The 12,873-nt window shown below is 30.1% G+C and overlaps 3 protein-coding genes across 3 annotated transcripts in view; 1 reads left to right on the forward strand and 2 right to left on the reverse strand.

Moving 5' to 3' along the window:
- Window positions 1–666: 666 nt before the first annotated feature.
- Window positions 667–6,248, reverse strand: LOC108764144 (protein patched homolog 1). The gene is made up of 10 exons (XM_018512218.1): window positions 6,090–6,248; window positions 5,851–5,999; window positions 5,521–5,767; window positions 5,227–5,303; window positions 4,655–5,099; window positions 3,779–4,018; window positions 3,393–3,695; window positions 2,360–2,927; window positions 1,739–2,221; window positions 667–1,147 (listed from the first exon to the last, which is right to left on the reverse strand). Exons 2-10 carry the CDS (start codon window positions 5,964–5,966, stop codon window positions 771–773), a joined length of 2,856 nt encoding a protein of 951 aa, XP_018367720.1. The 5' UTR covers window positions 5,967–5,999; window positions 6,090–6,248; the 3' UTR covers window positions 667–770.
- A 729-nt stretch (window positions 6,249–6,977) lies between these two features.
- KaiR1D (Kainate-type ionotropic glutamate receptor subunit 1D) overlaps window positions 6,978–12,873 on the forward strand; it is a 441,399-nt gene continuing 435,503 nt past the window's right edge. Inside the window, exon 1 of the mRNA XM_018512220.1 lies at window positions 6,978–7,085. The gene's annotated coding sequence lies outside the window, so the exon portion shown is untranslated. The remainder of the gene's footprint in view (window positions 7,086–12,873) is intronic.
- LOC108764148 (prostaglandin E synthase) overlaps window positions 11,862–12,873 on the reverse strand; it is a 5,403-nt gene continuing 4,391 nt past the window's right edge. The window contains exon 2 of the mRNA XM_018512223.1: window positions 11,862–12,227. Coding sequence (XP_018367725.1) covers window positions 11,862–12,227 — 366 coding nt within the window. The remainder of the gene's footprint in view (window positions 12,228–12,873) is intronic.

The following is a 12,873-nucleotide window of genomic DNA, read 5'->3' on the forward strand; positions in this document are numbered from 1 at the left end:
ATGCGTGGCTTGCTGCCCCCGGCAGTCTAACTACCGTCGTATGCTTGAATATGGAGACAACGTGCGCGCCTCCGAGAATGTTTCTGATGTACGTTAGTGAGCGAACGTGTACGAATTTTTGTGTGTCTATTATATTCCAGTCTCTCTGTACATCTCATTCAATTTGTATTCCCTTTCTTCTTGTCGCTATTAATCGGAGATCCGTCTGATTGAGCCATGAGAAGTGGAAGAGACAACTTGAAAAAGAAACAAGGAAGATGGGGTTGTATGAATGAACGGCTGAACGAATGTCAGATGGATTGTGCAAGACTGAGAGAGGCAGCGGAGGGAGCTTGCCAATCAATCCCGAGGTCGCTCCCTCGCCGCTCATTTTTACGTCATAAACATTAATTATGATTATCCATAAAGGATAAACGCATCCAACAAAACATAATTACGTTACGTTTATAATAGTCATGTTCCTTTCCGATCGATGATAATTGATAATAAATCTATATCAACCTTGCTACATTATTTTGTACTTGTTTTTTAATATTTCTTAATTTTTTAATCTTAATATATTATATACACATATACATAAAAATTTATAAATAATGCCGTTTTTAAGTTATCAGACGTATTATTATCATTATTATTATTAATTATTATTTTTGTATAAATGTGTGATTAATAGTACGGATAGTGTAATAATTTTGTATGTTTATTGAACCAAAAATAAATATTATTGATAAAGAAAGAGGATTGCCTGAACAAATGTCTATATTTCCGTTTCAATCTTCATCATCAATCACAGAAATGGCTTTTTCGGACATGGGTTGTGGCTTTTGTGTCACACGTAAACTTTGCGGCCCAATACTGCTTAACACGACCGGTAGTAGGATCAATCCGTTCCACAGTCCGAACAAAATTACCAAGTAAAATATTCGAAAAAAGGCCATGAACACGTAGGACGACGAGAAGGCCAGCATCGAAACGGCGAGAAATGTTGAACCTGCACCATATGCGACCGCTGCACCGATATGCCTGACTGCGACCAATGTTCGGGTCTTACGAGCATTAACATCATCCTCTCGCGACTCAGCATTCAGGAAAGCATGTGCAACATGTGCGGCATAATCCACACTCAAACCGACGCCCAGCTCGAGACCTGTAAAAGATTCTTACTGAATCTGACTGTGTTTAATTAACAAGAAATTCGCTTTAAACGTTTAAAAAATCACTTTAATGCAACGAGAATAATCCGTATTGTATATTTTATATTATAATATATTATAATATATTCTATTATAATATATATTTTCTCAAAATATATATTATAATAGAATATATTATAATATATTATAATATATTCTATTATAATATATATTTTCTCAAAATATATATTATAATAGAATGATTAGAATTTTATGAAGATCAAAATGAGAATTGAGAATAAAAATTGAGCTTTGCATGCAATCTCGTGATTTCGTAATATAAATATCTTTATATTTACTCCTTGCAGTCATCATTACAGTAATAAAAATGACAATAAAATTTCCTACAATAAATGGATCGAATTCACAATTTTATTTACTTTATACTTTATGAGATTGATTTATTGCAAAACAGAATTTCATTAAACAATTTTTTTCATTTTATCAAATATTTTTTCCTATTTACACGTATATATTTATCTTTTACATAAACAAAATAACAAAACTATAAATTTATGAAACAAAGTAAAAAAAAATATACTCACCAATGCAGGACACCACATCTATTGTTAATCCCCAAAAATACATGAAGCCGCAAACATTTAGCAATGTGAGAAGTACACAAAGTAAGATCCAAAAACAAGTCTGCATTTCAGCAATGAGAATCGCTGTGGTACCCATAACACAGATTAATGCCAGGATAATGTTTCGTGATAGTTCTTGACTGATTAATTTATCAGCAGTCCAAGGTCCGAACATTTTGCACCACACTGTCACGTATCCGTGAATTTGCGCTTCGTTTGTTAGAAGCTTACTATTATCCATCGCTGGAACCCATTCGTCAGGACCTTCAAATTGTTTGAAGTAGAACTCAATGGTTGCTACTGCGATTTGTGGGGCATTCTTCCCGCATTTAAACTTCTCTTTGAAAAAGAAATTTCTCTGATATTTGCCACCAGCTCGACTAACAAGAAATTTCGATAGATAATAATGAAACTTGTCGTCTGTAAGTTTTGTAGATTTTAAATCTGGTGAAAAATAACATACAATTAATTTGCAAAATTATTTAATTAATCGACGAATAATGTGTTTATCTCAAAAAAATTAAAATTTTTGTCTCGCCACTTTTAAGACAAACGATTCAAGTAAATATTATGATAAATAACCTGTGTCATAATATAGTGATACGAATTTTGCGAACTCAGTTGGCCAAGATTCTATATTTTGTATAAAAGATGCATTTTGAAAGCGTTCTGTCAAAGATATTATCTTAGAAAATTCAGAAGAATAATTAATATCATCTCCCATAAGGACGAAGGCCTCATATCCTTGATTGGGAAATGTTTGAGTTCGGATAGCTATATAGTGATACAAATACGAATCTTTCGGTAATAACCATTTTGGATCAAACCATTGTTGCAACCTAAGCAAGCCCATAATACTTGTAGACATCGTTACGAAAGTAATTAATACAATAATAATTTTCCCAGGTGTGGTTAAGACTATCCGCGAGTAGAAGAAGTTTATAAATTTCCAAGAGACTGCACTGCTCACGTCTGATAATTTGGGCGTAAAGTTTTCATGCGTGATACACGGAAACATCCCATTTCGTTTTCGTTCCATTCTTCTAGCATCCAAAGTAAAACAGGCAATAAAAAATGTAATTTGTAATAAAAATGTCACAAATACACCCACTGCAGCATAGATACAAAATGACTGAAGTGATGGCAATATCTAGAAGAGAATATTATACGTTAAGACGATATCTTTTGGTAATTGTAATTATTTCCATGCAGATTAAATAATTAAACGACTAGGTATTTTAAAACAAATGCAGAAATTAAGTTGAATCAAATTGATAATATATAATTGTTTTTTTTTTGTAAGAATAAATAAAAAAAGATATAGCAAATATTTTATATAAAAACAAAGTTCTAAAAAAGTTCTATTCTCATATGAAATAAAATATTTTCAAAATAAAATATTTTTCATTATAATGACAAGAACCAATTACATTATTTAATGAAAAAAAAAACTATTCATGTATATTATTTTCTTTTAAAGTATAAAATATATCCGAATAAATATAAGTAACAATAAATATAAACATAAACAAAAAAAGTAATGAAATATAAAATCATGAATTGGCCACAGTCACACATTCTTCTTCATGCGTATTGAGTGATTAATTCTACATACTGTAGAAGCACCAATGATGAATGCCACGACATCGGTAAGCGAAGTAATACTGATAGCAGAACCGGCATGACCTAACGTAAGCCCAATTCTTTCTGTTAATGGCTTATTTAAATTTGATTTATCGGTATGTATCTGCTTCCAAGATGCATTAATTACGAAAATATCATCAATCCCTAAACCCAAGAGCATAAATGGCAACGAAGTGTGCACTGGACCATATGGGATTCCTATTAGAGAGCATACTCCCACCGCAAGTATAAATGCAGCACCCACGCATAAAAGACCGGTACTAGTAAGACAAAACTGCGGAAAAGTGTAAAGAACTTTCACTAAATATAAATTTCAAATCACCCAAATATTATTATTCTTGTAATAATCATACATACCCGCCATTCCACCCAATTACGATTCGACAAAATCATTAAGACGTATAGGAACATTAATAAAATTCCTACAATTAATTTATCTATATCTTGAAACATAGATGAACCAGAAATGTCTCCGAAGCTTCTACCAGCTTCGTAATAAAGCATCAAAGAATTATTTCTTTCGCTTTGCAGTTGATACGAAAGATTTTGTATATTTTCCAGATAAGCTGATTCCCATTTCAATACATCTTCTGTAGCCTAAATAGATAACTGGTTTTTTATTTCTGAGTTAATTTTTACTTGTTTATTATGCGAAATGGATTCAATGTTACGAATTAAAATAAAATTCTGAGTAATTTACAGTAAAGAATATTATGTTGTAATTGATGATAATAAAAGTAATAATCTCATACAAAAAACAGATAATTTATATAAATAGTATAAATATAGTACAATTATTAATTTTTTAATATTGCCACAATAGAAGTATATATATTATATTACAAATATAAATAAGATTTATCAAGTAATATCTATGAAGAGATATAGATATAGTAAGAATAAAATAAGAATAATAATCTTAAAATATATACATATAGATATATATATATATATATATATATATATATACATATATATATATATAACTTTGATATCATACATTGTTATTTAGCAAATAAAGAATACAAATGATAGAATGTAATAATAAAAGGCCTAAATCATATTAAAATGTGAAGAAAACTTTCAATCTTTTTCTTTTAAATCGATTTTCTATAATTATTTTAAATAATATAAAGCTTAAGGTAAGATAAACTTTATGTCATATGACATTTGTTCAATATTAAGGCAATTATTAATAAACATGATTCAGGCCTTGACATGAACTCACCTTACCCAATCAGCAGTTCCCGCATTGTTTCCAATTTTATCCATGTCCACATTGAGAAAACTAACATGAACCATCAGATCAGTCCGTACAGCTCCCGCAGCAATAATCCTACCGCTTTCATCTAGAGTTACGTCTCCCAGAAGATGACTGAAATTCATGGCGTGACCCAATGTGGGACTCACTTTTACTGTATTTACCTTTGTAATAATATCTTCTGTGGAATCTTTTTCAATTTTAGCGCTATCAAAATCCCATATATCTAAGATACTAAACAAAAGGCAACTCATAGGTAAGCTCTCAATTATACTACAATATAAATTACTATCGACATGAATGGCAGGTTCAAAGGTTTTATTAACTTTAGAAGAGAGATCGTCGTCAAAAAAATCGTCTTCGAAAAGAGAACTTTGTCTCTTATTTCTTTTTGTAACACCAGAGATAACAGGAATCCTGTAAATAAAAATTTCCTTTATATGTATGTATAATTGATCGTTTTTTACACTCACGTTAAATTTTACAATATGTAATAAAATTAATTTTTTAATGAAAATGTTAGAATTTTAAAATTTGTGCTTACTTCATACAGACATTTGTCCAAGAAATGTTCTCAATCGGTGTCTGAGTAGAAATCATTTGTTTAGTGATTTCATTTAACTGCAACAGATTAAAAAATATATTCTGTATTATTAGTAGACCTGTTCTTTTCAGATGAATCTCTTGCATGATTCACCTTCCTTTTTTTCAAGTTGAAAAAAAGAATGAAAAGATAAACTGTGCAAATTTAGCCAAAAAGAATAGACTCAATCAGTTACATGACAGTTAAGAATAAATCAAGAATCAATTGAGATAAATCATCTCTTTATATAGTTACCCTAATAAGCGTTTGCTGTTCTAAAACATTGTCGTCAGTTAAAATAAACGTTTGAATTCGCAGAGTTTCTAAGTAATGTGACATTAGCCATTCAGTAGTCGTCACAAAATCAGAATCTGGTGGAACCCAAAGTTTGATGGGATTCTTTTCCTGTCGGAAACGAAACAGGCCTAGGACACACACTAATACTACCACAAGACATCCGAGCATCCATTTGTATGGACTTTGAGCGATGTGTACTCCAAGCCTGTAGACAAAAACAACAGCGTTGCTCCATTGTTAAACTGTTCGACACTCAGTTTGTTGAAATATTCCAAGGCAGGGACTTACTGATAGAACAAATGTTCTACCGTCCTGGATATGCGTTCTGGTAGACTGTGCCAGAATCTGCGACACGATTGTATTTTAACCCGATCTTCGTGCAGCTCCATTTCTTCCTTGGCCATCGTATAGTTGTGCTCCAAGGTTCACTGTCAGTACTGAAAATTCAAAATACACGTAGATTTTCAGCTGGCAATGGATTTTGGAACACAATTGAAACAGTCGAAAGAACAAAATCAGCGGATTACCCAATGTAGCGTCTAGTCGACGCGAACTCTCGCCAACTGACAGGACATATCACATGACACTAGTGATTAGGATAATTACACTGGATGACTAATCACGATTAATTACTATTACGATGTATTTATTCCATATTGCGATCACGAATTTATACGCAACCGCGATTCTCAACGATATTGTCTAACTTTGATAATGTGTTATAACCTATAACCCCCGAAACCTAAATGGCGATGCGGCACTCATATCTCCGAGTTCGTATCATAAATAAATTACAAAAATCTACCGACAACACGCTGTTGCAAGCGTATGCTCGTTGTAGATACGAAATATTTGAAATATTTAACAGCTGGCATTGTTATTCCCAACGCGAAAAGACCATTACATCATTTACGTTTGTTGTCTGCTAGTGCATCTGTATGCGCGAGTGCGCGATTGGTCGATTTTTAAAGACAGGAGTGCGCAACGAAAACAACATAAAGGTACCTTTTCGTGCTTTATTCGACGCCCATTTTTAGCGTCAAAATAGGTGATCAAAAATGATCATCAAAATTAACGCTAAGGGCGGTATTCATAGTCCGTTCTTATTTCAAGACTGTCTTCAGTAATATCTTAAGATAGTAATATGATTAGTTGTGACTTGTTAAGACTGTACTTAAGACGGTTTTAAATATAAGATTTAAATACCGCCCTATAATAAGTGGCCTACTTTGACGCCAAAAATGTACCATAAAATTATACCTTTACAATAGAACTCGAGTTGAGCACCTCTGTGTTAGAAATCAAGTGAGCATCGCGGTGCGCACAACGGTCTGCGCATTACGTCATTTGAATCAGTCTGAAAATCGGTTTGAATGTCGCGTCGCGCGCGATCGGAAATTCGTCTTGGATTTTCGCGTTGTTTAATCGTTCAGTGTGATACAGTGTGTTGGGATTGCCAATGTTGTACCAACGGATCGAGCCGATTAGCATCGAAGTTAACATCGGAGTCGTGTATAATGGAGGTATGTTAAACCGTACGTATGTCGTGCACAAAACAGGATAAAGGCTTCAACACAAAGATGGTCGTAACTGAGTCGCGAAACGTGAGGTTTGTTCGCGTCGTATGCTCCAGTGTGCTCCAATGTCCTCCTGCTATAACTCCTACTCACTTCAACGAACGCGTTAGAGTGAGTAAATGCTATGGTAGGAGCATTTTTTAGAGCATGTTAGAACATGCGACGCGAACAAACCTGTGATTCGTAGTCGTAGGTCAACGCATAATGTTTTGGTCAACCTACAACTGCGACTTACGTTCCACGACTCAAGTTACAGTCATCTTTGTGCTTAGGTCCTAAGTTCATCGAGAATGCTAAGTTAAGTTGAGAACAAATAATTGCACTCACTGTTATATAATTTGTTTTGCGCATAATACGCGTAATGTATCATTTTATTTTTGTCCTTGTTATTTATCGAATATTATATAAAAAAAGAATAAAATAATACATCATGCGCATTATGCGAAACGGTGTACTTCCTGCATTTCTTCACATTTCAGTCGCAACTGGTATAACATAAGATAATATGTGTACGTGTGTTTATGTGAAAAGTGTTAGAGTATGAGATTTATTAATTTTTACTCTGATTAGCTCGTGTTTTTTTAAGACTTCTCTGAAACTTTTCTTTTTTTTCTCTTATTTTATATTATATGTTTTTTTATATTACCTATACAGCACAAAATTTGCAGCAATATTGCTGCAAAATCTCTACAATGTTGCAGCAGTGTTGCTACAATTTTGGTGCTGTAGGAGTATTGACTATATACAGGGTAGTTAAATACTCTAAAAGATTTTAAGGAATAATTCCTCACACAAATTCAAAACGAAAACTTCATGTATTTTGTTCCAAATGGCTGTAGAATTTCAAAGATACAGAATATCAAAGGAAAAAATTCATCTTTTCCAAAAATTTCAAAAACTATTCGAATTATTTTAATGAAACTTTAATATATTAATATACAAAATTTGTATATTAATATATATTAATTTTTGGAATTTTTTTTTAGAATTTGGTTTCGAAATTTTTGGAAATAAGAGTCATTTTGGACGTACATATAATTATATATATATAAAGTATTATATATAGATATAGCTTTTTTTATAATATAAATTTTATTATAATTTACTCTTTCATAATTTATTTATCTATATGTTTTCTATTATAAAATTACTTATTATTTTTTTTATTACAATTTAAATTAATTTTTTAAATATTCTATCATATTTAAAGTTAATGAAAATGAATATGAACCGCAACTATTAAATATCTCTGGTAAGATATCTTTATGTCTTTGAAATCTTATATTAAAAAATCTTAAAAGTTTGAATAGACTATGAAAATCTTTAGACATTTCAAAGATATACATTACATGTATGGTCCACTTAATGTACAAATGTTTCGAAGCATTTTTTTGATTGGTCAATTAGAAATTCTTTCTTCTAGTTGGTCAATCAAATACTTCAAAGCATTTGTAGTGTCAAATGGATCGCATCCTGAAAAATCCGTGCATTCTTTATTTTAATTTTATAGTGAATTAAAATACGCACAATTTCCTGAGGCAGGTAAGCACAAGTTTCAAAAGATTTGTGATTTAAAACTATTATTTAGACACCAATCACTATGTTTACATTACACAATATTTTCTCAGAAATATGTCACTATTTCCTTGCAAAGAGTTGAAAATAAGACATCGAATTATTCTAACAACTAACTGTAGAATGAGATCTGTCGAGTTACTGTTGGAAGCTATGGAAAAGAACTGATCTTTAATATTGATAATCTAAATCGAGACTTCGAAGGAAAATTAAAACAAGTACTATAAAAACTTCATAGTAATGCATTTGAATTGTAAATCACAGGAGTATATACATAATTTTCAAATCCTATCTCTGAATCATATCTTTATTTTAATGAATACCAATTTATTAACACATGTTTTTATTTTTAGGAAATTTTAATGAGACTAAATGTGTATTTTTAATAATACATATAAATAAAATTAGACAACCTTTTAAAATTAACTCTAATTTGTCATTTGTCAAGAGATTTGCTATTAGGTTAACTGGTAAACGATGAAAATAAAATGTAAGAAATATTAGAAATGTCGGCTAATTTTTTTTGTATTTTTGCACAATGTGTAACAACGTAATAATTATATTTCTTACTCAAAATGTAAATTGAACAATTAATTACTATTTAAGAGATAATGCTTCATTAGTCTTTGAGAAATACTCAGTAATTTTTAAAAAAGAAAAGCTAGAACCTAATATAATTGCATATGATTGCTTACTTTTTAAATTATTATCCCTAGGAGATAATTATGTTCTTAACTCAAGATTAATCTTATATTTGCTGCTTTATTACATCATATGAAATATGATTCAATTAAATTGTTTTTCCCGTAATCTAAAATTATGCAGAAATTATATTGCTACTTCTTCTTGGTAAAGAAAATTATAAATAGAGATTTAATTTTAAAAATAATTCTGATGCTATCAGAATCGTTTCAACAGTTTATTAAAGAACAATGTAATCAATATTATTAGAGTCTGATAAATTATTTTTATTGACAAAGGATTGAGAATGAAAATGAGTTTCGGGAAATCGTGATAACGTTTTGCTGCTTTTACATTAATATGTAAATTATATATGTATAACGAGGTAATAATGTGTATTGCTAAACATTATCGCATTTTATTCAATTTACATATTCACATTTAAAAGAAATTAAATTAATTTATTTTAAACTTTAATTAAGCTAAATCTACTGTCTTATGTACTTGTAAATTACAATTTACAATTGTACGTATTGATATTACAAACAGAAAATTATTTATCTTCTTAATACATATATTTAATGATAGTTCTTTAAAAAATCTTGCAAGTTATTTACACAGATATAATTTTATTTTTAATCTGTTTTTTATTTAATATATTCATTGTTCTGCGAATATTATGTAGGAAACAAAATAGCATTAGCATGGCTAATTGAGCACACAACATAAGTATAATAGTGTTAATTTATGTAATTATATAACTCTTTGTTCATATTTATTTAATATTACAGATTTCATATATTTTATATTATTTATTTTACGACCACAAGATTAGCAATTATACGGTATGTTTTCAGCGCAATCCGCGGAATTATTGGGTTCTGAGTATATATGGAAAATTACATAATGATATAAATTAGTCAAGGACTCTTATAAATACAATAAATATATAACGATTAAACGGGCACATAAGAGTCAAATATTTTTTAAATAATTAACGTATATATTAAAAATAATTATAATAAGAATACATATATAAAGAATCTAGACATATTACATTACGTTACGTTACGTTACATGTTTCGGCTCTTATATCGAGCCATCTTCAGACAATATTTTATCGTTATATATTTATTGAAATTACATAATGTCACATAAATCTTAAATTTGAAGCGATTTAAACGTAATAGAAATAAGACAGACATCTCTCTGCTAGTTTTTTGAAACTGAATAGTAAAAAAAAGAATGATTTTTTCTCAAGACAAAGTGACTGAATTTTTTTAAAACTAAAAAGGATTAATGATAGAATATTATAATAAATACACCGAACAATCGAAACAAATTCAATATAATACAGAGTCAAAAAGTCTCGATTGCACACAATAGATATCAGAAATATCGGAATGCGTTATCACCGCGACCTATTAAGCTAGCGGCATACGATGCAGTTTTTCATGCTATATTGTTTGCGTTTCAGTAAATTACTAGAATTGTACCACACAAAACGCAGAATTTGTAGTAATTTACTGAAACGCAAGCAATCCAGCAAGGAAATATAATGCATCGTGTGCTGCAGGCTTTTAGAATAGCGACAACTAGAAGAGCATCGTATAAAAAGTCGTACGCAGTGTAAAAGGTTAAAAATTGCATAACAGATGTTTCTCTTGAATTCTTCGTAAGATTCTCAATCTAATTCTATAGATCAAAACTCGAATGCTAGAAGTTGGATGTAAAGCAATTGACGTAATTTGCATATAAAAAATAGTTCCAAGTACTAACTCATTCAACTCACCGATTCGTCCGTCTATAATATCTCTCGCGCTTGTTATACAACTAGACAGTGATAAGAAGTTAATAGACTTATAGATGATATATGCAAAAGATTCTTGATTGTAATTGGCTAATTCACAAATATCTCTTATTGGCTATAAAACTACTACTGTATCATTTACATGAATTGTCGATTACCGCTTATTTCGAATTTGTTAAGCGTGGCTTTGTGTTTTCTAATTTCTTTCACAGAAATAGTATGTTACGGATTGTTTAACCATTTAGTCAATTTTCTAACAACTCGTGCATCTTCCTTGCTCGAATTTTTATCAATTAATTCATTTATCCGAGATATCTAGCCGATATTACTCCTAATGTATCATTCCTGAAAAGATCAATACTGAAGTACAATACTAAACTACTCTATATTATAGTTTCTTACATTTCTCGCGCAGAACTTCTGCCGAATTATTCTATACTACTCTTTTGTTAAATCTTTTGTGCTGTAAAATAGAGAATTTAGAAAATATAATAATATAATTTTTTATGTTCTCTCTCTCTCTCTCTCTCTCTCTCTCTCATGGGATACACGCAAATAAAGGAGACATCTCTCAAATCACGTAGATGCGTTTATTTTTCTGCAAAAATTGTTTATAATACAACAGTATCACAATTTTCATTTATTTTTGTTTTTAATTAAACACCTATGACAAAAATAGAGTATTTAACAGCAGCTATTGTGCATATAAAAGTCAAAATGCAATACAATGTTATAAATAAGGAAAGTTTCCAAAGAACAGACAATTGTAAAAGCTGCATATATACCAATGTATACAATATACTGGCTAGTGCAAAGCCCGGTATTAAAATTCTCACTGTCAAATTACACGTTTCGACATTTAACCAGAGCGGTGTAAAAACTAGAAAAGGAAGAACAGTCTCGATATCGTGTCGGTGAGCATTCCGTATGCGAATCACATCAGGATGGCCATCACCAGTTGGACATAAAATTATATCTGCTTTTTTTGTCATCCACATTGCATCTTCGTTGCTGTGAATTACCTGTGTTATTAATCAAATTGTAAATAAACTAAAAATTAAATTGAAACGTCGATTTTAGAGCTAATTTATATAAATATTTTAAAATCTTTTATAATTGGAAAAGAAAGAAATAAATAAAGACTAGGTTGATTCGTTCACGATGTTTCTATGACAGTCATTTAAGGAAAAAGATGTTAAAGTCTTCGATTTGAAAATGAGCGTATAAATAAAATAATGACGTACCTCAACACAAATATATATGTATATATAAAATACCGGGAATGCAGAAATAAAAAGCATATTAATTAACATATACAATTACAATTAAATATGTTCTCAAAGCATTGTCATAAAAAACATATTCGAATAAACATCAATTAAGCAATAATAAGACAATGAAGTTTATAATTGATAAAGATATTTATATACCTGAACAATACAAATTTATTTGGTATTGCTGCGCGTGTACACTTTATTTTATGTTATTTTCTACATATTTTATTTATTGATATTATGAAACAATAAAAGATTTGGCATATTTAAATTAAAAAGAGGTAAAGTTCATTCAGTAGGATTTTTTAATTGAAATTCATGCTTTCACGTTATAGTCTGTAATAGATTTTCATGTTCTATTTTGAAATTAATATATATACATATATATACATAT

The sequence above is a fragment of the Trachymyrmex cornetzi genome, unplaced genomic scaffold (genome assembly GCF_001594075.2).
Source record: "Trachymyrmex cornetzi isolate Tcor2-1 unplaced genomic scaffold, Tcor1.1 scaffold396, whole genome shotgun sequence".
Taxonomy (NCBI): domain Eukaryota; kingdom Metazoa; phylum Arthropoda; class Insecta; order Hymenoptera; family Formicidae; genus Trachymyrmex; species Trachymyrmex cornetzi.